The 26690-nt window shown below is 41.9% G+C and overlaps 1 protein-coding gene and 1 long non-coding RNA gene across 3 annotated transcripts in view; one reads left to right on the top strand and one right to left on the bottom strand.

Moving 5' to 3' along the window:
- cttnbp2 (cortactin binding protein 2) overlaps nucleotides 1-26690 on the top strand; it is a 100857-nt gene that overhangs the window by 47234 nt on the left and 26933 nt on the right. The window contains exons 3-8 of the mRNA XM_044356085.1: nucleotides 4321-4551; nucleotides 11354-12791; nucleotides 17140-17484; nucleotides 22115-22214; nucleotides 24175-24325; nucleotides 25987-26187. Of these exons, the coding sequence (XP_044212020.1) occupies nucleotides 4321-4551; nucleotides 11354-12791; nucleotides 17140-17484; nucleotides 22115-22214; nucleotides 24175-24325; nucleotides 25987-26187 (2466 nt within the window). The remainder of the gene's footprint in view (nucleotides 1-4320; nucleotides 4552-11353; nucleotides 12792-17139; nucleotides 17485-22114; nucleotides 22215-24174; nucleotides 24326-25986; nucleotides 26188-26690) is intronic.
- On the bottom strand, nucleotides 1269-2439 carry LOC122985438. 2 transcript variants are annotated; one of them, XR_006404118.1, is made up of 3 exons: nucleotides 2299-2439; nucleotides 1459-1567; nucleotides 1269-1344 (listed from the first exon to the last, which is right to left on the bottom strand). It is a non-coding gene; the product is annotated as an uncharacterized LOC122985438 (long non-coding RNA). The 2 variants fall into 2 exon arrangements; XR_006404117.1 differs by lacking the exon at nucleotides 2299-2439 and having other exon boundaries at nucleotides 1459-2217.

Below are 26690 nucleotides of genomic sequence, written 5' to 3'. Positions count from 1 at the left end.
TCTCTCTCGCCTCCACTTAATAATAATCTAAATGTCTCTCGCCCCGTTCTTGAACATTCCTCCCTCACCAACCTTCATCAACCGAACATCAACTTGTTCCGATGGATTAATTTACCTTTATAATAGATTGAATTTTACATTAAAAATGCAGATTACATACTCTATGCAGTGTACTGTGCAGTTAGCTTTAGCACATATTAGCAAATAACACTTGATTTTAGTAAAATGCAAATAATATTTTGTCATGTCTTGTCTCTATCCTTATTTTGTTGTCACTGCTTTTGACTCTCATGAGCGTTAAGGTTTCAGTTTCACTCTGTTCTTACAGGACACATCCAGACTTTATTCCAGAGGACAAAACTGTTCAATGCAAAACATTGTAAGAATTAGGATAACTAACATAAATGCTAATCCTGTAAGATTAAAATCTGTGTTGGAAATTGGTTTGTTACTAGCAATTGAAAGACTTCTCCATCGTTTCAATATTGCACCTCTATAAATTCAGGGGACTCATGAGAGACAAATTAAAAAAATTGTAAAAATGAAAGCAGCAGACGTCAAGATGTCCTGACTTTAAATGCTTAGTCAGGGTTTTCCCCTGGAAATAGTTTATCAGAGCTGGTAAACCACCCAGATCTTGACACACTCACTTGAGTAAATGAGTCAGTCAATAATGGTGTAAACATGATCCATCTTAAACATCCATATTAAACATTAATTATGGCATTTGTTGTTTGAAATAGCGCCTCTGCTCTTTTTTTCCTGGAGGCTAATGTTTTACTTTATAAAAGTTCATTATTGTCTTAGGATTTTAGCGCAGATGGTCGTCGTTTCACCTCTGCAGCTCAGAGAATGCTACAAACAGCTGGACCCTCCCTGCCTGATGAATCCACGTCTTTCAAACTGCACACCTCCAATTTGTAACCAAGGTTTTCTTGTATAAATTCGCCTTCAAGTCCAAACTGAGATGACCCTGATGATGCCATTTTCTCAGTAATTTTCTCAGACTTGACAAAACTCCTCCAGCAGAAGATATTACAACAGTTTCACAGGCTGAGTGGTACAAACCGTGACGGGTAAACTGATCTTGATCTTGTTGATTCAGTGGAGCAAACCTTTAAGGCCACATTGTTTTATGGCGTTATCTTATATTGATGTAGTCAGTCTGTACAGTTCAGTTAATGATGAACATTTCTGCTCTCTAACACATGTTAAGAGTTTGACAACAAACTTACATAAAGGACAAAGAGCAGCAGTGTCGACATGAATTAAAATCCACATATGTGAGATTTACTTCATCAGCTGTTAACCGACCGTTGCAGTTTTTCTTTCTCTTGTGCAAATCTGCCGTAGAAAAGCGAAATGAAAAGCACAAAAGTATCATCTTCTCAGGATCTGCTCTTCCATTTGTGTGTAATTCGTATCTGGAGGTTTTTCGGAGTCATTAAGCTCTCTCACCACCACTTATGGTCAGCAGGGTTTCATCCTGTGCAGCAGCTGTACTGCAGCCAAGTGGGTTTTGGTCAGGTATTATTTGACCGATGGATTACTGTGAATGGTCATCTGGCTGTGGTCAGAATGATTAAGAGCAGGTTTGACAAGGCTAATGTTGTTGAACTATATTCAGGAACAAACAATGCCAGCTTCTGCTTAGGGCAGCTGTTGGGATAACACTGGACTTTACAGCAGCTTTATCCCCATTTACTAATCCTGATGTAACAATCCCTTCAGCTATAGAAGGTGAGCACCTATCCAGAAGTGGCATGCAGGCAGGGAGTATAATTGTTGTATCAAAATAACATGTGATGCCTTCACAGGAAGGGCAAAATAATTAACATGCAACTTTTGCCATCAATTATTATTTTATCAAGTAAAGAAGATTTTAAGAAGCAGTGATATGGACCTGAAAATAATTTCTGTAACTGCACTGTATGTAGAGTATGAAGGTGTTGATTATACACAATTTTTCTTAACATGGATCAAATGAAGAGAATTATCACCATAGTAACAACCAGTGGAGATGCTAATAAACAATAAAAATAAGGCATATTCAGGGCAGGATTGACATTATAACTCGTCTATTAAGAGAGGTGTCTAATAAATAGTACATCATAATAGTAGGACTGTAGTCAACCGGGTGGGGGGTTATGCTAACCCATTGTTGCTAACTTTGGAGCTAACCCCCTTTACTTTTCCAGCATTTGGGGAAACAACAGACGTGACTTTTTAGCATTTATTAACTGACACGTTGTAGTCTGTACTGTACATTTACTACCAGACTGACAGCTTACTACTAACCTTTTCCTCTGCCCCGCTCACATCCACCGTCACTTCCCTTGTTCTCGCTCTTTCCCCACTCGCTACGTAAACATACTCCTTAACGGAGCCACGCGACCAGTGGTTTCCCAGGCAACGACAGAGGTTGACTCACCTACCGGAACAGCGCTGCACAGAGACTCCCAAACGCTGTCAATTTCCGAATGAACTGATATTAATTATTAAAAAATATTTTTTTGGCCTGGTGGGGGTTCTGGTTGTGTCATTATGGAGAAACACAGATTCAGTAAACGTTGAGTACAGTTAGACCCAGCAGTCTCCGTTAGGTTGGGCGAGTTCAAAGTTGTGAAAACAACGGGGGTGTTTTTAATACACCCCCATTTTCACAGGTAATTTGTTAGTCTGTCGTCCCCCCGTCCCCCCCCCCCCCCCCCCCCCCCCCCCCCCCCGCCACAGGAAATAATGGATTAATCCTGGAAAGCTGTTGATGTCGCACTTTTCTTTTTATGAAAATAACACGGAGATTATTCAACCAATGAGAATTTAGTCGAACGAGAGCATATCGACCAACTAATCGACCAGTCGACCAGCAGACTACAGCCCTACATAATAGTGCATAATTTAAAAAGCAGAATAATTGCAATATTGAACAAACATACTCTAAACCTTGATGCAGTGTTTTAATGCTCAACTTGCTGATTTGACCCACACAGTGGATCTTTTTCTGTCTTTCTATCTGTGTCATGTTTTTTTTTTTTCGGCGGTGGTGTCACACCTGCTGTGTGTCACATGACAATGATGTAAACTTTCACTCAATAGTAAACATCCAGTCAGCCCAGAAACATGAGTAAAAGTGTAGTGTTGTGACTTTGTGTAGAGCCAGGTCAACAACCAGTTTGACACGGAGTTGTCTTTGACTGGTTCATCTTGACATTGTGTGAAAATAGACCAGGACGTAAGGTTCAGAATTTTGGCCCCTGTGATCAGCAGGATATTTCAAAAAGTTACTGGCAGATTTGGCTGTGAAAACATTAGTTGACAAGTACTGTTTTCTTTGTTTTTGTTTGTTGAGCCGTATGCTGTTTGAAAAATTCTGCCATCTCGGGCTTCCGATTCATCTGTTAAACAGACAACATACTCTATTTACATTCTTGTGGAAGTCAAAGCTGGAAGATGAATGATAAACATCAGAGGCTGCAGCTGTTCTGCTGAAGAATGCGTCTCTTCTGGTGGAGCTTTGCAGTCAATCCAGGCTCAGCTAGTTTCATTTATTCTACGGTTCGGCGTTGGGCAGGTGTTCAGTTTAAGCCTGGTGTGATACTGTGATACCTGGGCTGGCTGTAATACCAGATCAACGTTATCCTCCTGCTCTCACCTCTGACCGGCTCAGAGGACTCCATCTCCCATGTCCATCTGTCTGTGTAACCTGAGAGCAGCCGTGCCTGCTGCAGTGCTGAGTGGTTGTGGAGTCAGGCAGGCGGGCTCACAGTGGTCAGGGGCGAGTGGCGGCGGTGGTGGCGGCGGTGGCGGTGGTGGTGGTGGTAGTGGTGAGGTTAGGGGCCAACAACATGGCCTGATGGACTGGTCTTCTTCTTGAGCCACAGAACTGGGTAGGAAGTTGAGGCCTGAGGGTGAGGCAGTGGCTGGATGCTGATGCTGGGGCGCTTAATCATCATCATGAATATGAATCATCCCCTCTTTCATTATCTGTTGTTTGATGGCAGCATGTCCTAAATGACTGCAGCTGTCCTATCACATATTCAGTATTGGTTGTTGATGCACAACTACATACAGAAGCTTCCAGATTACTGATGAGCACAATCTGAAACATATCTAGAAAATATCAGCGATTGTGATAAAGAGTTGATCCCATTTTCAGATTGTATAAAGTGTATAAAGCCTACAACACGCCAGTTCAATGTGGCGATACGCATTTTACTATTCATGATCCAAATGGGGTCAGAACGGAGTCGAAATCACCGCTTTTGATCTGAAATGTGAACAAGTTAAATAATGTTTTCTCCTCTCCTCTTCTCTCTTCAGGCTCAGAGGAAGGAAGTGTTTCTTCAGGAGCGTTATGGCCACTACACCCTGACTGACCCCTTCCTGGCGCTTCAGAGGGACTTTGAGTGCGGGGTCCCCGGAGGAGACAAGGAACGGCGGCCCCTGGGCTCCAGCCCCATCTCTGTCCTGGAGGCCGTCATGGCCCACTGCAGGAAGATGCAGGAACGCATGTCAGCCCAGCTGGCTGCCGCCGAGAGCCGCCAGAAGAGGGTAAGACCCCGTGGGGGGGGCAGGAGGGAGACGAGGGAGAGGAGGGGGAGTTCCTACAGTTGTCCTCACACACTGAATGTAAACTAAACTATTGTTAAATAAGCTATTGTAGGGCTACGACTAGTGATTATTTTCACTACCAATTAATCTGCTGATTATTTTCTCAATTAGTCGTTATCTATAAATTATCAGATAATGGCAAAAAAATTTCCCAAAGTCAAAGGTAGCATCCTCATATATCGTTTTTTTTTTTTGTTCAACCAACAGTCCCGAGCCCAAAGATGATGAGTTTGCTGTCATGTATGATAAAGAAAGCATTAAATCATCACATATGAGAAGCTGAAACCAATGAATGTGTTGCATTTTGACGTCTTAAACAAAACGATTATTTGATCATCAAAATAGTTGCAGATTCATCATTCTTACATCAGTTAATCGACTAGTCGTCGCAGCTCTACTTCACTGGATCGCTTCAACCCAAAAATGATAATTCTGTCATAATCTTCTACCCTTCATGTCAGAGAAAATGATTTTCTCTGATCAGTCAATACACTGAAAGTTAAGGTCATTTATATTCTTGCATAGCAATTAAAAACAAGACACAGTCCACTTGGGAAAAACAAAAGGCCAAAGGTGCCGATCATTAGGACCTCTGACATACTTTGCCTATTAACATTAATTCCATACTGGTTAGCATGTTACCGTTAGCATTAATATGGCAGTGCAGCTGAGGCTGGCAGGAATTAATATAGTTATTAGTTTAATTTTAGCCTGATTGCTGCTTTAAAAGTCAAGGAATCACCAAACTAATCAATTACATTTTACAAAATGCATCATTTATGACCTCGTGTTTATAGAGCTTCAGTTTAATTGCTGTGAGTCAGTAGTCGGATTAAATGAAGGTAAATAAAAGTAAGACATGCAGTGTTTACATGAGCAGATGTGGAAGAGGTTTCTTCTGTTTGACCACAGATTCTGTTCATGTACACACGACTCAAATCTCTGTGGCTGGAATTCTCCACAGGAGGATGTGGGAAAGGGAAAATTGTACGCTTGTCTGTGTGTATTAATGTTTTTGGTGTATGCAAGGGTTTGATACTGTATGAATGTGGGAGGTAGGAATGCCAGTGTGTGTGTGTGTGTGTGTGTATGTTGTGTGTGTGAGCTTAATTCTTATTTTCTGGTTCGTCATTTCTATTTTTGATGGTTGACTGTGTGTGTTTACGAGTGTGTGTTTGTCCTAGGTCTCTTTAGGATTATGTGGCTCTGATTAACCGGGCAGCCAGATGTTAGCCATGGCCCTGTCCCATATTCTCTCTCCGTCGTCTCTGTGTCAGGAAATATGGATGTGTGAAAGTGATGTGGAAGTGTTTGGATGAGAGGCTGGTAGAATGACTATGGGTGAATAATAGTGAAAATACTGTGTGTGTGTGTGTGTGTGTGTATGTGTGTGTGTGTCCTGTCCCTGAACTCTGTAATAATAACAGAGATGATATAGTTTTGAGCCAAATGGAACCTTTTAACCACACACACACACACAGATGAGGAGGAGGGATGGAAGAAGGAAGGAAGGGAGAGGTAGGAGTTGGCTGTTTTGACAGGAAAGCTGGTTAAATAGATTTTGGAGCTGTGGTTAGTGTACGTGCGTGTGTGTGTGTGTGTGTGTGTGTGTGTGTCTCCGTTCATGAAATGTGAATGTACAATATATCAGTTTTAATTTCAGTGTGTTCTGGCCTGATTACCTCTTATCGTGGTACTTTTAGTAGCGCTCATTTGAAGGTTTTCAGTGCTGCAGACAATATGGCATCTGTGTTACGCTACCAGTGCCAAAATCATTTTGTTAACTCAGTATGAGGAGTGTAGACATGTTTTTAATTTCATTTAAAATCCAAAATATAGCCTGAGGGCGTTTTCAAAGCTGCCTTCTTTAGACCGGTTGAATTGGTACGATTTGTTCAGGCAGATCCGAACACAGCAATCGTACTCAAAACCGACCACACAGAGGCTCTTTGGAGGAAGTGGTCTCGGTCCGGTTGGAGCCAGGTGCGCTTTGCATGCTGGGATGCGGATGAGTGAAATCAACAGTTGCTAGCAGCTAGCAGGAGAACGACTCGAGATCTAACCCGGACTAGTGCGACAGAGTTTGTTGCCTACTTTGATATTTGGAGCTTCTTCAGGACTTTCTGTGTTTATGTTCACCACTCCCGCCTCAGACACAACTAACCAATGAGAGGAGTGAATGTTCTCATGTGGCTTTTGAGTGATGTTTTTTTGATTCGTTGGGATTTTTTTTTTTTCCTGTGTGAACCAACAAGTTCACCAACTCGTCCACTGATTCAGACCAGAGCAAACCAGCTTTTTTTTTTTTTTTTTTTAAAACCAAGGTCATTCATATATGATATCCTGATATGAGTAAACAATACTCGCTGCTATTAACACATTTCAGTCAGTACTATTATCAGTGTTACTCGGAGGAACGGTGCAGTTTGGACAGGTGTTTAAACACAACCGAGAAGTCCGATACAGGCGCTATAACAGATTCTGAGATATGGAAATAATCTAACTGCTACATCATAGGTCATATTTTTATGAACATGGCAGGATCTGAGGAGTATCTGTATCAGTCACAGGTTTCACACTTGTTTTTGTGTGTGTAATGAGGTTACAGGCAAGGGAAGTTTATTTGTATACTTAAAGTGGTTTACACAAGGCAAAGAAATCAGATTTAAAAATAAAATAAAATAGGAAAACAAAGCCGTGCATCATATCTTTTATGTTTGCCTTTTTTTTTTCCAGCTGCACAGAGACATTTACCAAACCATGGCATCTGATTTAACAGTTCTCTTCTAAGTATGAAATTTGTGGCTATGATAATTTTAGGAACAATTTTAAATCATTTTCACCATCTATTTTCTTGTCAAATGGGATCTCTCCAGTTTTACAAGTACATGCTATAATGACAACAAAACAGGAAAATCTATTTTCTGTTTTTGACAGAAAAACAAAAATGAGTAACTGCAGAGAGTAAATCACTGGAGAAGTAAACATTTATTTCAGAATACAACACCTTTTTATTTGGTTAGAATTTACAGTACAGAGTGCCATTTTGGGATTTTGGAATTGAAAACAATAACCTATTGTGGATCAAAGGTTAAAAATGACAGAAAAAGATTCATTTGTACATTTATCCGCATTAATGTGGAAATACCCAAGGATGATGTGAAAAACCTCACTGGGATGTATGTTTTCATAGCACCAATCCCAGATGTTTGGTTGAGAAAGACCCAGATTTGACCTATAAAACCTCAAAAGGAAACCCATCTGTGTGACCACCAGTCCTCTGTAACCACTGTCAGCACTGATCAGAAACATAGCTCCGCAAGTTGACTTCGACCTTGAGAGGTTTTTGGTTCATTCGACCCCGAAAACATGTGTAAAAAGGGAGAGGCAGCCACCGCAAAACAACGGTTAACCTTCTTAAGAGCAGAATAAATCACCATGTCACCGCTGATTGCTTGGTTGTACGTAAACTGTCAACAGCGGGGGCGGGATCCCGTCAGGCTGGGGGACAAATTGTTTCGCTGGAACCTTGTAAAATGACTAATGACAACAAACCAAAACTGTTAAAAGACACACAGGCTCAGTGTGCTCAGAGGGATCTTCTGGTTGCTGGGTAGAGTGAATTTCACCCGGATTGTCCGTGCTATCTTTATCCCCTCCATCCGTTTCCACTCTTGTCATCCTCCTGTGAGTAAGCTGTTGAATTATCCATGAGGTCTCAGACAAGCTGAAGGAAAGCAGGCAGTTGTACGTAACACACTCTGAATCGGTTTATGGGAATAATGAAGACACCCCCGCTCCCTCCTCTACTCCTCTATGAATCAGTCATGAAGTCGGAGGAAAGGCCCCCAACCAGCCCCATCCCTCCGCTACAGCACCAACCCTCCCGACAGCGATGAAGAAACGCTGTATTTGTTAGTTTTTGTGGTTGCCCGAGTGTTTTGTTGATGTTTTGTCGTGAGGCTGAATTTGGAAGCAAGGTCACGACCGCCGGTGCTGAAATTCCTTTTTTCTTAAAATAGTCTTCAGGCCTCCTCCTTCTACTTCCTCCTTTCTGTCATCTCCAATTCTCCACAGCAGCTGAACAGGCCGCTTTATTCTGCTAGCTGATACCTCGGCGCTGCAGGTTTGCAGCTGTAAGGACAGACCTTTTAGGAGAGAGATTCTACTTGTAAGCTCCATTTTAAATATTTCATGGAGCAGCGGGGGATCTCGAGGTCCAGGGAGCGTCGCTGCTAACTGAGGTGCCTCCGAGGTATCTCCGCAAAAAGGAGCTCCACTTTAATGTCATTATTATTTCACTCTGTAGATGATGCAGCAGAATGTGCTTATGCATATGGATGACAAGTTTTAAGATTTTACTCTGTGCCGTGGTGGTAGTTGCACTGATGTAACTGCTTCTGGATTAAATTGTATTTTAGTAAGAAAATTGTCTCAGAGGGTGTTTGTTTGCATCGAGAAAACGAAGGTTCCTCATTAGTTTTAACGAGACCGCTGTGTTGACACCAGACATCTTCAAAGAAACACCCCAAAAATGCAGGGTCACCTACGTCGTGTCATCCGGCAAGGCTCCAACCACGTATACGAATATCTTGCTGCTTGTAGCTTATAGCTTGTTAAGTGTTGAGAAGGAGTAGAAAATCTGCCATGAACGAGTTGTAAAATCCAGCCTCAAAAGAAATAAAATGCCGTGTTGGTGTCTTTGTGTTTGATAAGCCTTCAAACTGGACGTCTCTGGTTCGGCCCTTGCAGCAACATGTCCACACCAGTATAGACCTTTGCAGTGTTATGTTGGTAAGCTATTGTCAGTCTGTACGCGGCCTAATGGAGTCTAAATCTTGAAAATTAGCTAATTCAGATCCCAGAAACGTCCCTGTGGCAGTTACACCTTAGAGGAAGGTATCAAACTACTACTGTATGTATGCATCATGTGTAGAACTGTATGGTTGTGATGCTGAAAAAGAGTCTTCATGCTCATTCAACTTGATTTTTGGGGCAACTTGGTCATTTAAGATTAAGGCGGCATCTCTAGTTTTTGACCTTTGTCACTTCCCATCTCTCCCCTCCTTTACTGTCAGCTGTAAAAAAAAGATAATTCAAAAGCTTTTCCAGCAATGCATTTAGTCCATAGTGTCATGGAAAGTGGCGTTCGCTGTACTTAATTGTCATTCGTTATACTAAATTGAATTGAACGGATGAATATAATGAATAATCCTGCCTGGTTTCTATCTCCGCTGCCCAGTGTGTCACAGCAATGACAGCAATGCCGCATGTGCTCTTCAGAGGCATTAGGCTGACTTACAACAGATATAATCCACACCCAATTAGCAGCTAGTCGTAGCACCTCCTTTTGAGTAACAACTGGCCATCCCCCTTTCACTTCTAAACCTCCTCAGTATCAGCTGGCTGGTGATATGCACTCCCTGATGGTTTAGAAGAGAGAAAGTGGAGGAGGACATCGGGGAGGGTGGCAGGGAGGGGAGTCTCATTTGGGACAGGGGGTGGAGGGGTGACGTACCCTTTGTTTGAGGCTTGTTAGAGTGATGGGGTCCTGGCAATTGGGTGGAGAGCCCGGTTAAGCCTTGTTACCCTCTGTGAAGCCAGCACTGAACTAACAATAGCTGTGACGCTCCAGATATAGAGTCCAGAGCTTTGACAAGTCATTGAAATTCAACCGTATGCGGAGACAGTGTCTCTCTGAATAGATTAATTAGACCCAAACCACCCCACGGATTAATAAAGTGCCTATTTGTATAAATATCCACTTATCCATCTATCTCGCCTGTCTGTTCGATCGAGCTATCTCGTCTGGCTTATTTGAATAATCTTACTTGTCTATGCTCTTCTTGAAAAAAAAATCGCTGCGGCTCGTTTTAGCTTTGTGACTAACAAATGACTCAGTATTCACATTCGGCTGGTTGCTTTACCCCGCGGTGCAAACAGCTGCAGCTTCTATCTACCACTAAATGACAGACTAAACTGAAATACTGTGTTTGTACCCAAAGTTTTTCTGTGGGTGTTCAGGTGATAGATATTTTCAGCATGCATGTGATGCCCAGCGTGCTAAGATTGAGAGTGACGACGAGACAGGTGGCATGAGGAACCATGTCTGTGAGTGATATTGGATGTTTCGCATACATTTGAGCTTCAGCAGCATGTACAGTATGTACAGTCTGTATGGGTGGTGATTTGAAAAAGGGGAGGGCAAGTTATGGATGATGTCAGCGTGTCACATGCATATCATAAGTTATTTAGTCATTCCGTAACTGAAGACAACTTGACACCCGATAACTGATGTATGTGTCCTCGTATTTGCTCACTCATGTAGTGCTGAGGCTGCGGCTGCAAGTTCTCGTGATCATATAGTATGTCTTTCTTCAATTCATTATTTAATCTATAATTTTCAGAAAATGCAGAAAATAAATTATATTAAATTTGCGATAATTTAAAACTGAAAAATGACAGAATGCTCACATTTAACAAGCTGGAAACTGCTAATGTTTAACATTTTTACCTAATAAATGACTTAAATAATCAATTGATTGAAATTGAAATTGTTGAATTAACTTTCTGTAAATCACTACATCATTTAATTCACTAATCATTTCAGTACTAGATGAGGCTGTGTGTCTGCATAGCCCAACTTAGATATCTATACACCATATGATGATCTGTGTCCACTATTTCTGCACTCTTTATTGATGTGTTCTCTTTTCCACTGACTCTGTATTTTTTCTCACAGCTGGAGATGGAGAAACTGCAGCTCCAGAGTCTGGAACAGGAGCACCGTAAGCTGACAGCGCAGCTGAAGGACGAGCGCGAGAAGAACAAGCACATCGTCATGATGCTGGTGCGGGAGTGCAAGCAGCTCGCCACGCGGGTGGTGGAGGAGTCGCAACGATTCGACGAGCTCCAGGCTCGCCTGGACGAGGAGAGTCGCACCTCTGGCCGGCTGCAAGGGGAACTGAGCACCGAGCGGCAACGTAGCCAACAGATGGAGGCCAAGATGGAAAAGCAGCTGTCAGAGTTTGACACAGAGCGGGAACAGCTGCGTGCCAGGCTAGGTCGTGAGGAGGCCGAGAGCCAGAGTCTGCGGCAGCAGGTGGAGCAGCTCAGGACTGAACAGGGCGATGAGAAGGATGCCGCTGCTGTCGCCCAGCCTGCTGCTGCTGCTGCTGCTGGAGCAGAACCTGCTGCCACCAGCCCACCACCCAAACCTAAAGCTCTAAATTCTGTTTCCGTAGCCACAGAGCCGATCAGCTCTCGAACGGCATCTTGCCAAACGGACCTGCCCCACACTGAGGTGGAGGGTCCCAAGAAGACTCCCCTCACTATACCCGTTAAACCAACCCCTGCCAACTATGTGGGCCTGAGTCTGCCAAAGACGTCTGCCCGGGGAATTGTCCACAGCAGCTCAGGAGGACTGGCACAGACAGAGAATGGCTCAGAGGGCCAAGCCCCCCATGGCTTACCCAGCGGGGTCAGCCCGCGTGTCCAGGCAGCCCGCTACAAGTTCCAGGAACAGGACCAAAACGGCACGGCCTCCCAGAGTCCTCCAGCCCGTGACCTCTCCCCTACTAATCGTGACAACTTTGCCGCCAAGCAGCAAGCACGCCACACCGTCACGCAGGTTCTTTCGCGCTTCACCAGCCCTCCAGCAGGAGGTGCTGGACCCCTGCGTCCTGGCCTGTCCCACTCCGCCTCAGAGGGAGGCCCTTTCCCCGGTCGCCTGAGCCACCCCATCGGCCTCAAGTCGCCCACGGTGGCCAGGATCGACCGGGGAAACCCTCCTCCTATCCCTCCAAAAAAGCCTGGGCTTTCCCAGACCCCCTCTCCTCCTCATCCACCCATCAAAGTGGTGGGAGACAGCAGCCGCTCTCCTGGGGCGGGGCTAAAACCAGCCACGCCCCAGCTGCCGCCCAAACCTGCCCTGGACCTGGTCCCGGCCCTGACGGCCTCTCAGGTGGGTGCCTGCTCGCCCTCTCGCTCCCCGGGGCCCAGCCGGGGCCCTCAGCGGCAGCCGGCAGCAGCATGTGCAGAGTGCCCCCCCGTCATCAGCCCCGCCACCACTGTCAGTAGCCCCTCCTCCATAAACCCCCCTTCCACCTCCTCCTCCGTTAGTGCTCCATCCTCCCGTAGCCCCCGCGCCTCAGCAGGCAGCCCCCTGGCAACAGCATCAGGTAAAGGGGCTCCTCCGTGCTCCATCTCCCTCTGGTTCTCCCCACTGCCTCTTTTCTTTGACTGTCTTTCCATGGAGTTAGCTTAGCCTAGCATAGCATCAGGTCACAGGGAAACTAGTCTAACCACAGACATGCAACACAGAATAGCACATGGGTCAGTCCAGTTTATGTGTCTGACTCTATCCCTGAATCTAAGTTACTTTGCAAGATCCAATGTCGCTCACTGCTCTCTCTCTCTCTCTTACTCATCTCTCTTTCTCCGCCCTTTAATATGTCCTCCCTCTGGGCGCCTTTCGTCTCCCATGTTGTCACGTTAGCCCTGTCGGTATCAGTATCAACAGCGGACATTGACAACATGTCGCTAACGTGTGCCTGACTGTTGCTCAGAGACCAGAGTTTAGCTATCCCACAGATGAAGGAGCAATGTCAGGGTGAATTGAGGCAAAGCAGACGTTTCCCCCCTTCTCTCGTGTTTTCAGTTTGGTTTGTAGGCCTTCCTACTAGTAACCCCTATCCTCTCTGAAGCTGATGCCAGAGGCTGCTCTCTCCTCCCCTTCCCTTTTCCATCCTCCAGTAGCATGCCACGACCACTCTTCACTTCCTGCATTCTTCTTGTGTGCCGGCTTTCATTAACCCCTCCCACTGTCCACCTGTCTGTCCTGCTTCCCTCATCATCAGCAGCACTCTGTATGTGCTTTTGATATAAATGCTACTATTTCAGTTTGATGTGCTTGCAGCGCTATGTTTGGCTATACTGTGAGGTATGATTAAAGAATAATTCTATTTTATTACAATATGGGTGTTATTTTCATAGGTGGTGATAATTACATTGTACTCACCACGTTAAGTGCTGAGATCTTGGAATGTAGTGATATCACTAAAAGGAAGTCCAATGGGACAAAAAAATGTGGACTATCAGACAATCTGACAGGTTTTAAACAAACCTTCAGGTCAACCAAACTTATTTGGATGAGAAAATGAAGGCAAATTAAGACATGATCACCTGAACTGTCCGTTGTAAACATCTGCAACAGTTTAAAGACCAACTCTCAGGTTCAGTTTTGACTTTACATCCCTCAGTTTTCCTGTGCAATGAGGGATTACTACTGACAATTTCAGATTTACAGTACCGTCAAATAAAGCAGATTAAATAATATGGCAGAACTTGATCGTCGTACTTATTTTTAGCAATACTAGCATGTTCCAAGTTATCTTATCTGAAAGAAATGATGACCAAAGCTTTAAAAAAACGAGACCCAATTTGTAATAAGCCATAATTATCCTTTATTATACCTTTGCTGTGAAATCTGACCAATCACGTTTGCATCTTTGTTTTTTTTTTTTAGATTTAAAATGACAGAGAAAACAAGTTGATAAGAATGTGGCATAAAAACAAAACAAAACAAAAAGTACTTGACAGTTATACCACGTTTTTTAAAGAAAGAAGAAGAAGTCTCACATCTGCTGATATGGCCATCAATAAAAACAGACATCTGCGAGGAATGCTGCTTTCCAAGTGTTATTTTGGCATTTTAAAGGTCACTCGCAAGTCTCTGTATGACTAAAATAATATCTTTTCCACAACACACTGATCTTAAGTTAAAAAATGGTGTCTGTCAATGTTGCCAACCTTTTTAGAGATTGCATTTAATTGCAGCATCTCCCCTTAAGAACCTGATAAAGCTGCGCAGTAGTTTGGGGGAAATTCTGCTCCTCCTCATCACAATTTCAAGCCACAAAAACTCACCTGTCAGCTGCCAGATATGTTTTTGTTGCCTTTTTATATATATATTTTTTTTTGTTACCTATTCTCTACCTCCACCCACTCAGACAGAAGGTGCAGCCATAACAGCTACTCTTATCTACGTCCTTGAGATTTTTCCACTGCACTGTTTTTGTTCTCTCTTTTGTAAATCTCTCCTCAGTCTGCGAGACACGTTTCTGCACTGAAGTTCTTCATTCTGCCCTTTTTCAAACTCATTTTTTTTTTTTAACTCGCTCAGTCCAGAAACAGCCACATGTTTAAAAAAGTAGCATCTATAGTGTTTAGCATGACTCAGACTTGATCAGGTTTTAGTATTTAGGTCTTTTTTTTTCTGCTTCATCTGTTTGTTTGTTGTGCTCATTCAAGATTTTGCTTTCTAATTGCATATAAAATAATAATGTGTGTATGTAATGTTGTAATGTTTATGTTAGACTGTTGTGTGAATATTGCGGGTGATCGATGCTGCTGAAACATGAACGCTATCTGTCATCTAGCCGTTAATCTGATTAGATGATGGACTCTCTTGTCAAGGCTGCAGAACGCCTCACATGTTGATTAAATTACAGATATTTTATTACAGCGTTCCTGCAGTCTGAGAAACCCCTGGAAAAGCTTTGGATTTAAGGTGTATTTTTCCAGGGCAGGGAAAACAGTCTGCATGTTGTTATGTCAATGATGGACATTAACGATTTCTGATCTAAAATATCAAAAATACTGTTATTATGAAACACAGTAAGACAGTGAGCATCTTGCTAATGTTTGGGATGCTCTCTCTTTAAATTCAGTCCTTATTCTGATTCACTGAAAGCAAACTTCCCAGCGTGATAGAAAGTTAATTTTCTGTGGAACATTTCATAGATGCCACTTGAATTTCTGAACCCTCCTGTGAGTTCTGTGTGAGAAAATTTCCATTAACCTCTTAAACTCAAACCCCCCCCCCGGGTGGTGATTCAAGCTTGTGTTCCTGCGGCGAAGCGTTATTCAAACATAGATTTATTTAAAATTCAAGTGGTGAGCCCAAAGATACCAAACATGCCAGGCTAAATTTCAGGAAAATGTGTACAAAATGATGAACAAGATACCCGGAATATTTGTGTTTAATAGTCAACCATAAAAACGAAGCATTATTGGTTTGCCTTTTTAGTTCAAAGCATTTATTTACAATAAAAAAGCATATACAGAATATATATGATACTATGATACAGTGTGGAAAAGGTTATTTTTTCTACATGGAAGGAAACTAAACAATTTAAAGGACACTCAGGACTTTTAAGAGGTTAAATAAGAAGGTTAAACAGGAGTGAAGCCTTAAAACCACAGATTTCATGGCTGAGTTCCAACGTAAGCTGAAACAAAGCCTCGGTATGTCACTTAACCTGTTTACCTGTTTTTCCCATAAGCCTCCTATAAGCCTACTGATTTTTTTTTAATAAATAATTAACCACCACATGGGCTTTAGCCAAGAATAGCTTCAGGGTAGAGCAATAAGAACTACCTGAGTTGCTCCTTTTTTTTTTTTTTTTTTTTTTTAGAGGTTTAATATTTAATTTCTTTGGTGCTTTGGTGACTAACTGAAAAAAAAATGCACCTACAGAGCAGTTAGCGATTCCAGGCACGCTTTCTTTGATGTTCAGTTCGCTGAGTTTCCTGTTTAAAGGCGTATAATGTTAACTCATACATATATATAAGAAGCAACTCTGTCAATTTTACATCAAAGTGTGGGTTCGGTGACAGGTATCTGGACTTTACGGTTAGTTTAACTTTCGCTTGTGAGATTAGCCAGACAATGTTCCAAGTTTTCCCCCTTTTGTTTCATCTCAAGTAGCTTTAAGCTTGTTAAAAATGATAATCCACACTATCTTGTATCATCCTGTTCCAACTTTTCATTAAAGCTACAGTAGCAGTAAAAAGTTTGGATACAAGTTTTTTTTTTTTTTACTATTTTCTACATTGTAGAACAACATTGAAGTCAATCAGGCAAATATTTTTTATTAATGTTTAACACTTTTTTGTTTACTACATGATTCCATTGGTTATATGTTATTTCATAGTTGTGATGTCTTCAGTATTGTTCCACAATGTAGAACATAGTAAAAACAAAGAAAAACCCTTGAATGAGTAGCTGTGTCCAAACTTTTGACTTGTACTGTATATTATATTTATGATGTTTACACAGTATTCTTTACAATGAGGTCTTGTGCATCATTTTATACACATTCCCCCAAAATTGTGCCTAATATCTGACATCTTTAGAAACTTTGGGATCCGTACTAGAATTAAAGTTCTGTGGGTTTGAACATTGATTTGCTGCACAACATGAGTGTTTATTCCAAGCTGTGGTGCTACTATTTCTACCTTGGAAATGTTTAACTACCTTACTCCAGATTGCTGCTCACACCGAGAAACTGTGCTAATTTATTGTATATGTGGAACTCAGGTATACTCTTCCTCCCTTCCAACTGGCCTGCTTCCTCACATCCTTGCTTTCCCTTGCTCAGCATTTCTAGTAGCATTCCTTTCCTCCTGATCTTCCTCCTCCTAGTTTAACCTGTGCCGCTCCTGCTCCTCCTTCCCCCCCTGCAGGCTGGTGTCCCTCCGTAGTCTCCTCTCTAAGTGGCGGTGGGCCTGCTGCCCTGGACGGCGGGCGCCCCCTGCTCCTCCAAGCTGCTTCCCAGGGAAATGTCACTTTATTGTCAATGCTGCTTAACCAACCAGACCCGACCACCACCAACATCACCACCACTACCACCACCACCACCACCACCACCACCACCACCTCCATGTCCACCAACACCACCTCTACCACCAACATCACCTCTACCACCGCCATGGAGAACAAGCCCAACCATCTTGACCAAGACCACCACCTCTACCACAACCACAACCAAACCTCTGCCTTGTTTGCTGCTGCTCAGAACGGACACTCAGGTAATTGACATTTTTTTTATCAATACTGGCGGGTTGGTAACATTTAAGTTACTGCTGGTATTTGTCATGATAAAGTTATAAAGGAAAAGCCATTACTGCCATCTCATTGCCTTAATAAGGACAGAAGGTTGCTACCATAGAGGTCATGTCGTGTTTTCTCTGGGATTTTTGGCATGACATTCATAGTTTGGTTATTTTTTAGACTCGGTATAAATAAATTTGACTTCCTTCAGGCCAACAAAAAAAAATAGATTAAAACATAGTAAACTTGGATCCTGACATACAGTAGTGGCTTTAGATGTTCATGTTGGTAACAGATAATTAAAACAATTTACTGACACTCTCAGCCTTGGTTGTACTTGCTGGACTCATGAGCTCCTTATGACTCCTGGCTACAGATTCAGCAGTGATAATATACTCGTAGGTGTCCTGATACATGAAAATAATGGACAAGGCGGGGACAAAAAATGCCACGATGCAAAGCTAAATGGCATGTCCTTCACCGACTTCCCTGTTCTCTATATCAGGACACCACAGAGTGGCCACTAGGTAGGTTGTGTTCAAACCATCATACGTTTTGTTTATAGTTATTTTTATTAGAGTTTTTATCTGGTAATGCAGCATCAAGGGACAATATTGGGCTATGATTACTCACAATTTAATATCCTTTGTGCACTGATATAGAGCAGTGATTAAACTCAGGACCAAGTCTTTGTCTGAGGTGTCCTGAGTCAGATTTTAACAGTCACCTGCCAGCAAATCAGAAATTAAACAGCATAAATTAATATTAATATCTTTGTGACCATATTTCTCAAAATGGTTAAATAACGTCTGTAATTTTATGACCATGTGTATCCATTCATTTTATTTCATAGATGAATGGGAATGGGAATCCTATCTGTGGTATTAGTCAGTAGTTGATTGGTTGATTGATGTAAAAGAGTAGTGTTCAAGGAACCCCCAGAGGCTTGTATTGATTATCATTGATTGATAAACCGAAGGTGATACACCAAAATATAAACAAAGGTTTCAAAGAGGATTGATTGTTCTGTGAGTATGGCTGAATGAAATTTATGACGCATTCCTTACGAGGTCATGAGACACCATGATAGAGTTAATCTATAAATACATGAATAAGATCTATGTATACATACACACATAAACACACCAACGCCCACCAGTGTCTTTCCCCAAGGACACTTCCAGTATGTTCCCTTTTATAATGTAAATAGAAAACACAAACACGTTTAATCTGCATTCAATGAGACAGAACATAAACTGTAGTTTACGCTCGTTTGCTTTTGCCAAGCTTGAGCTTCTTAGTTATCAAATAACAAGTTCTGTTTTTCTGCATCGCTGATCCAAATAACTTCCACGTGATCTGTTTCCTTAAATAGTCAAGAGTTAAAAACTTATATCAACATCCGTCTCCTTCATGCATCAAACCTTCAGGTGTCTTTCCTGGTTGGTTGATTGTACTCTCACAACCCTACAGTCTTAGAAGTCTTGTGCCACATGAGATTCAGTTTTATTTCTCTCACTTGCACAAAACAAACTAGAGTTTGAATGAACTACTGCAGACATACCTGCTTTAATGTTTTTTTTCTTCTGTCAACCATCATCGGTGTGTCTTTGAATAAGACCCTAAAGGACGATTCTTTCTTTCAGGTGTGACTAGTGCATTAATATATAGCAGAGCATAGTGAAGAAGAGCCTGCTCAGTTGATTTTGTATTAGATATAGAGTAGAAAGAATGTTTTGATCCAGGTTTGAATGCAGATAAGACTGCACTCAATGGCCTGGACGACGCTATACGTCACTACAAAGGAGGCTTTTCTGTTTAAGTCGTTTATTTGCTGCCCTGTTCTATAGAAACTCAATCCGGGGGTTTGATGCCTTGCAGTAGAAACCTTCAGAAGACACATGTATATTTCAGTTTGAAGACAGTTTCTAACCACAGATTCTTCTGCCACCTGCTTTTTTTTTAATAATCTCTGCAGAGACATGGTCCGGGATTGTCACTTGAACTAAATGAAATATTTATTGTGTGCTTTTGTTGGCCTGCAGCGAAGAGAAATAGGAAACGCTAATGCTCATTTTGTGGTCATTTTGTTGAATAAAAGATTTGCTCCATCACGCAGCTTTAACTCGCTGCATATCATTTAGTTAAGAACAAAATCAGGCCAACTTCCTCTAAGCATCTAACTCATATGCATGAGAAGTGAGTGGTTGGTTTATCTGGTTTGATTGACAGGAAAAAAAAAAGGAAACAGATTAAACACACAACTCACATCTGCTTCAAGTGATGGAGATTATATCAGCACTGACTGACGGAGATGTTACAAGCAAAGGAACAAAGTAACTACCAACACTGATTAAAGCTTGAATTATCTTCCATCCGCTGAATAAGGACAGTCGACTCTATATGAGGGATCATTGTAGAATACATTTGATTTTTATTTACCACCTAAACAACACCTGTGCTCATGTGTCACTGTCATACACAATGAAAGACAGACTATATTAGACATCTATTTAGCTGAAATCGGCTGCCTGATGTGACTGATAATGACACTGATGAGAGTGCTGAGAGTGAACCGGAACAAAGTCGTAGGCGGGAAAACCAAAACAATAAGCTGATAGACGCCATGACGCTCCAAAGAATTGAAGGAAACTGTGGGTTCATCACTAAGAGCGACCCCCTTTTCACATACAAGTAGCCATGATCATTTAGAAACATTGACATTAATAATCACAGACAGGAAAGTCTCAGCTGTCTTTCATACTTCACTGAAAATGTTATGTGTTGTTTTGATCATTTATATTTTTGTGGTGACAGAAATAGAGTAATGTAAGTTAAGTTTGTATTTTTTATAAAGCTAAAAGAGTTCAACACGCATCATAAGATTAACTTGTTTACAGCCATGTCAGAAAATCTGCTGGAAGATTGTATTAATCTGTGTTGCGATGTCAACAATCCGATAGCGTTCCCGGGGCTGACATGACACTAAATGAAGATGCAGCGAGAAGACAAAAGACCCGGTGCTGATAAACACTTACACATGTGCTGCTGTAAAGCTCGTAATTGCGTGAGCTGCGGCTGATCCCATTATGTTTGCTGCCATTAGACGGAGATGGACTGTCATGTCGGGGCTCTAACCTCAGCACGGACGTCGTCTACGTGCTCATTTAGCCGACACGCACGGAAAATTACACACACTGACAGTGCCGTGCATACAATCACACACACACAATAATTAATGCATGCGGACCCCTGTCTCTCTCACACACACACATACACACACACACTGCAGGTCTATCAAGTTGTGCCTCCCTGCTAAGATGTTTAGTAACACTCGGTCAGTCGAGGAGCATTGATCTGTGAACACGTCTAATGCAGCTGAAGGACAGCTGTACTGTCGCCTTATAGGTGGGCCAACACACAGAGAGGACACACATGTGCACAAACACACACACACAGATTTGTTGTGCTTTGCTTTTCCCCCAAGAGTTTTCCCTGCCTCGTTTCACCGCCCTTCCTTCACTTTCTCTGTATACAAGTGAAACATTTTAAAGCCAACAGACATACGGTATGTTTATACGTTTAAACCACACACACACACACAGATGGTTGAGTCTACAATGTGAAAACATGAAATACCACAAACCTTCCCATAATGACAGACTAACACATTTACCTCAGTAAAGAGAATGCCAGGCTATTATTACTGAGACTGGCTGTAGTGTTTTGTTTTTTTTGGTCAACCCGTATATTGTAGTACCTCGTGTCGCCTATATTTGTACAAGTGCTTCTTCTGATGCGCTATAGAGAGCTGACGTCCTCCTCCAGTTTCGGTTTAATTAGCTGTCATTTTCTCAGAAAGGGTTTTTCTAAAAAAAAAAAAAAAGCTGGAACATTTCCTGGGTGTCTGTCCATGTTATTAAATAAATGCGTACTGTACAATTATACCGGGGTTTATAATCTCAACAACTTGTCATTTTAACAAAGATAAAAGGCCACTTGGTTAAGATTCATAACTTCAACTCTAATGGGGCTTTGATCACGCCTCTGTGGCTCAGACTCATGGGATACGCAGCCTTTGAAAGCTAACAAAGTGACTGTCCTTTGCCTTGCTGATGTGCTGAATTTATGCCATCTAGTTCAGAAGTAGATATTCAGAATATGGACAGAAGAAGGCAGTACCATGTTTAATATTTTCAGGAGAAGTGATGAAAGACATGAGAAAATAGATTGTCTGGCTGCAGCTTGTGGAACGGAGGCTTTATAACACTGAAACAACTCAAAATAGGATTTGTTACTGGCAGTATATGCAGTCATTCATAAAAAAAGCTCCTCCATAAAATTGCTAACATAGATTCTGGAGGATTTTTCTTCCTACACCAGTATACACTGTACACTGCAGTATCCATAGCAACAAGAACAAACGGTTGCCAGTGTCATTTACTTTTAGATTCTTTGGTCGTTTTTATGATGCTGTAGACTATACTTACTGTGTCGTTAAATCTGTCCCCCTATATCTACTGTTTTTCACGGTATGTTTCATAGTGAACAGCGATAGAATACATTATAATGTCTCTTTCTTTTGTTCTCTGTTATTCTCTCTATCAGAGTGTGTGAAGCTGCTGCTGTCTTCCGGTTCGCCTGTTGATGTTTCGGATGAAAATGGATTCACATCTTTACACTTTGCTGCCGCCCGCGGCCACTGCAGGTGAGCGCGTACGGATCCTCCTCCTGTACTGTAACTCCGCAGCACATCCTGGTATTCTGAGAGGCTGAAACTAAGAGTTTTTCTTTGGTAACTGACTCGAGAGATGAATCGATTATCATGATTTTTGTCTGCAACGATTAGTCAAACGACAAAAAAATTATCAGCAACTATTCTGATAATCTATTAATCATTAATAAGTTATTTTTTAAGCAAAAAATGCCAAATGTTTAATGGCTCCAGGTTCTTAAATGTGAGAATTTACTGCTTCTCTTTGTCTTATATTATAATAAATTGATTGTGTTTTGTTTTGACTGACCAACAGTCAAAAATCTGATGACTTTGAGCTCCAGAAAATTATGAATTATGATGAATTATGATCAATCAATAATGAAAATAATCATTATTTGCAGCCCTAGCCTTGACCAAAACAAAGTCTTAACCCTGAAACAAATGGTTAACCTTGTGGGGACTTTGTTTTGTCGCTGAGGTTTTAAGTCCTCACAAGGCCACAGCGATGACTTCAATTCATTCCACATGTTGCGTAAAAACCCTGCTGAGTCAAAGTCAAATACTTGCCTTGACCCTCTTTTGTGTGTCATTGTGGTCCATAATCACTGCAGTATTTTGTGTGTTTTTTTGTAAATTGATGACTCATCACACATATTCCGCTGTGAGACGAGCACAGCTGGAATGTCCCACGTGTGAAATACGACCACAAGACCCATGCCAGTAACCGCTCCAGGTTTAGATGCCAACGGCGCTGCCAGCGTGTCTGCTCGCTACCGTCACCACACCAGTTTCAACTGTGGTGGCTTTGTGGTGTACAGCGTAGGCTGTCAGGTCGAGACTCGCTCCGCATCACTCGGGAAGCTGTATGAGGTGATTTCCCACGGTTAAAATAAACCCCGGATCAGGACTTAAACTGGGCAGCTGCCGGTCATGTCTGCAGCTCGACTTCCATTTCTGCTGATCGATTGTTTCGCCTCCTGAAACATCACCAGAGCTCAGAGTATTAATTATTAAGGGAAACATCTGCCCCTACTCTACGTATAGAGCGCTGTCAGTTCTGGTCGCTCGTATTGATCCTGATGTATAGGCGGGATGAATCTGAAGCCTACAAGCCAGAGAGGCTCTGTCATCTACAGTGTGTGTCTGCGCCTGCCAATAACACGATGCCCTGGACCAGCTGGGGAATGTGCAGTGTTGTAATATCTGATCACAGTGTTATAAATAGTATGGGGATATCCAAAAGGCACGCTGATATATATATATATATATATACACACGCACACACACACACACACACACACACACACACACATTGAGAGTTGATTCTATGGGGTTAACTGGTTTTTCAGTGGTCGTGGTAGCAGACTGGATCAGATTTCCTCAGATGATCTGCTCTCTCACTACTAGCGGAGAGCTGATCGATGTCTTCCTCTGTCTCTGAACAGGTGGCGTTCACACTCACAACTTCAGTGTGTGCGTGTGTCTACCTTATTTCTCTGCATGTTGGGCACAGGTGTATGTTATGTATAAAACATATTATGTGTCATATCAAAAGTGGCTGTAATGGATATATGTGGCCAAAACAAATATCAATATTTAAGAATAATGTAAATGTCGGCTCTTATTTGTGTTTTTTACATAAGAAAATAGACATTTTTTGCAATTTTTTGGTCATTAAAATGTTTTATCCAGTGTGTGTGACTGTAAATATAGAAAGTAAGCTCCACTGGAAATTGTAAAGACAATTAAAAAACACAAATGTGTGTATATATCCAAATTTCAGTGTTTGAGTTCAATAAAATAAAATAAAAATCAACCACAAAATAGAAAACAGCAGTGATTGAAAGGGTGTATTACACCTACCCTTCGTGTGTATATGGTTTTGTGTATGTGTTTGTATATGTGTATTTGTACCCCTGTGTCGCTAACGTTGTCGCCCTCCTTCCTTTAGCTGCGTGGAGGTGTTGCTGGCTGCGGGAGCTGCCGTGGACGCGGCGGCGGCGGGGGGACAGACTTCCCTCTTTCTGGCCAGCGAAGCAGGAAGACTGGACTGTGTTCAGGTCCTGCTGAGCGCCGGAGCAGATCGCTCCCGCACCACGACGGTACGTCTGATTCGCCGTACCGGCTATTGTCCATACTGTACGTGTTCTGTATTTTAAACATCAGACATAACACAACAGGACTCGCCTCTCAGAAGTTTGAACTTGAATTTTTCGTTGTGTTTGCTCACATTTAAGATAATTTTCAGATGGTCGCAAAGGCAGGACAGACTGTTGATACGTACACTTCCAGTAGATTTCAAATTTACACACTAATTAAAAACTATACCAATTAATAATCAGTAATACATTCAGTGTAAATCACAGATTGACTTCTTGAAATTGGGACACAGCAGCTTCTTGTCCTCAGATGACATCACTGCTACTTGCTCTAAACATTCCCTGTTTTTGATTCTTTTACTCTGAAACACACATTTTTCTTTTTGGAATTTACTTCCTTTTTTAAGCAACAACCATAAAAAACGAACAGAACCGTCGTCTTGTTCGCTCTGATGTTCCTCCTCATGTGACACGTTTTGTTACTCATTACTAACACGTCTCATAGTTTCACACTCAGCCCGCTGCACCGAAAGAATTTCACTATTCTCAGGGGGTCTGGTCGTCTTGATTGGTGCAAGCTCATTGATGAATGGGCTTCCTGGGTCTCCATGGAAACCATAGGGGTTTGTTAGTTGCCGTGGCAGCATGCGATGAGAGCCTATATTTAGTTACCTGCTTTGTTCTACATTTAGCTTGGCTTCCCTGCTGAGCCAGAGAGCTGCCAGAGTCTCTATAGCATATCCGACCTCTTCAGCTCAGGCGTATTTTTAGCAAATGTTGGCCTGCGAGTCGGGTCAAATGTAATGATTTAATACGGAGAAGGACTTTTAAACCAGGTTAAGAGAGTGCAGTACAGTCAGGACGCATTCATTTCAAAGTTGTTGTTTTTTTGTTGTGTTGCAAACTGTTGAAAAAAAATTAAGTAGAAATATAAAAATCTGGATGAAAATTTTTAAAAATGACATAAATTACGTTCCAGTTTTTCTTTTCAACATTAAATATGGCGGGAAATCAATTTAAACTGGTTTGCTCCATTTAATCATTTTGGGTCATTTTCAGTGAAAATCTGTAGAAACTGAAAACATGTACTACATGTACTACTATGTTAACTTAAGAGTTAGTCAATTCATCAATTAGTCGATCAGCAGAAGATTAATCAACTACTTTAATAATTGATTAGTCTTTTGGTGACACATGAGGCAGAAGTTCACTGGTTCTAGCTTCTAAAATGTGAATATTTGCTGGTTTTCTTTGTCTTTTATGATTATAAATTGAATCTTTGGGGGTTTTGGACTGTTGGTTGAACAAACAAGACGTTTAAATATGTCAGTATTTGCTCTGGTAAATTGTGATGCACATTTTTCACCATTATAGACATTTAAAAGAATAAATGATTAGTCAAGAAAATAACTGACTAAGTGATAATGAAAATATAGATTAGTTGCAGCCCCAGTATCAATCTGCCTGGTGATTGTATTACATTCTCAAAGCAAAATCACATTAATTCTACTTTGCACAAACGTGATAAATGCAAAAGATTCAAGAATTAAACCAGTAACACCTTCGTTAGAATGTAAAACACCACTAATGGATTCTGTCATTTGAATCAGAGACTGGTGTCGTTAGTGACGCTGAGTTCACTCACATTTTCATCTGTCTTGCAGGACGGCTGCACGGCTCTCCACGCGGCGGTGCGCTCAGGACACGTGGACACGCTACGTCTCCTACTTTGCCACCCAACTCAGGGTGACCTCACTGTGACCCTTGACCCTCCCGGCACCCTGGCGCTGCCTGCTGCCCTGCTGAACCAGGGCAACAGTGACGGCTGGACGGCTGCACACATGGCTGCTGCCCTCGGCCTCAAGGTGTGTATGGAGTCCTATGTCTTCCCGTCCTATTAGTCAGTATTTTTTAATAACCAGAACTAAAAGGAGAGTGAATACTGGACTTTTATTCATCAGATGGACACAAACACGACTCCAAACGAATGCTAATGTCACTCTCTAGCTGCTGGATATATAATTAGGTAATTATAAGCTAACATGTTATTGATAACACCTTCATAAGTTGATCATTTATCAAGGCTGAGTGTCTGTCAGCTTGTTTTTAGTCACCAAGCAACAGTTGAGCAGCTTTAATCTCAATAATTCCACATTAAATCAACCTTCTGTTTCATCTGCTGCTATTCTGCAGTTTATCCCACAATGTTTAAATGTTTACACTATTCTGTGTGTTTTTGTACACCAGACTGTCTCTACCTACACTCACACACTCATACTTTATCCACTACATCTTCCACTAATGTCCAGCCCCGCCATCGGTCTCCACAGTCGCCGGCTAATGGGACGACTGACCTTGCTGGCTGGGA

Source organism: Thunnus albacares, chromosome 7 (genome assembly GCF_914725855.1).
Source record: "Thunnus albacares chromosome 7, fThuAlb1.1, whole genome shotgun sequence".
NCBI lineage: Eukaryota > Metazoa > Chordata > Actinopteri > Scombriformes > Scombridae > Thunnus > Thunnus albacares.
This window is presented reverse-complemented; position numbering and strand designations above follow the sequence as displayed.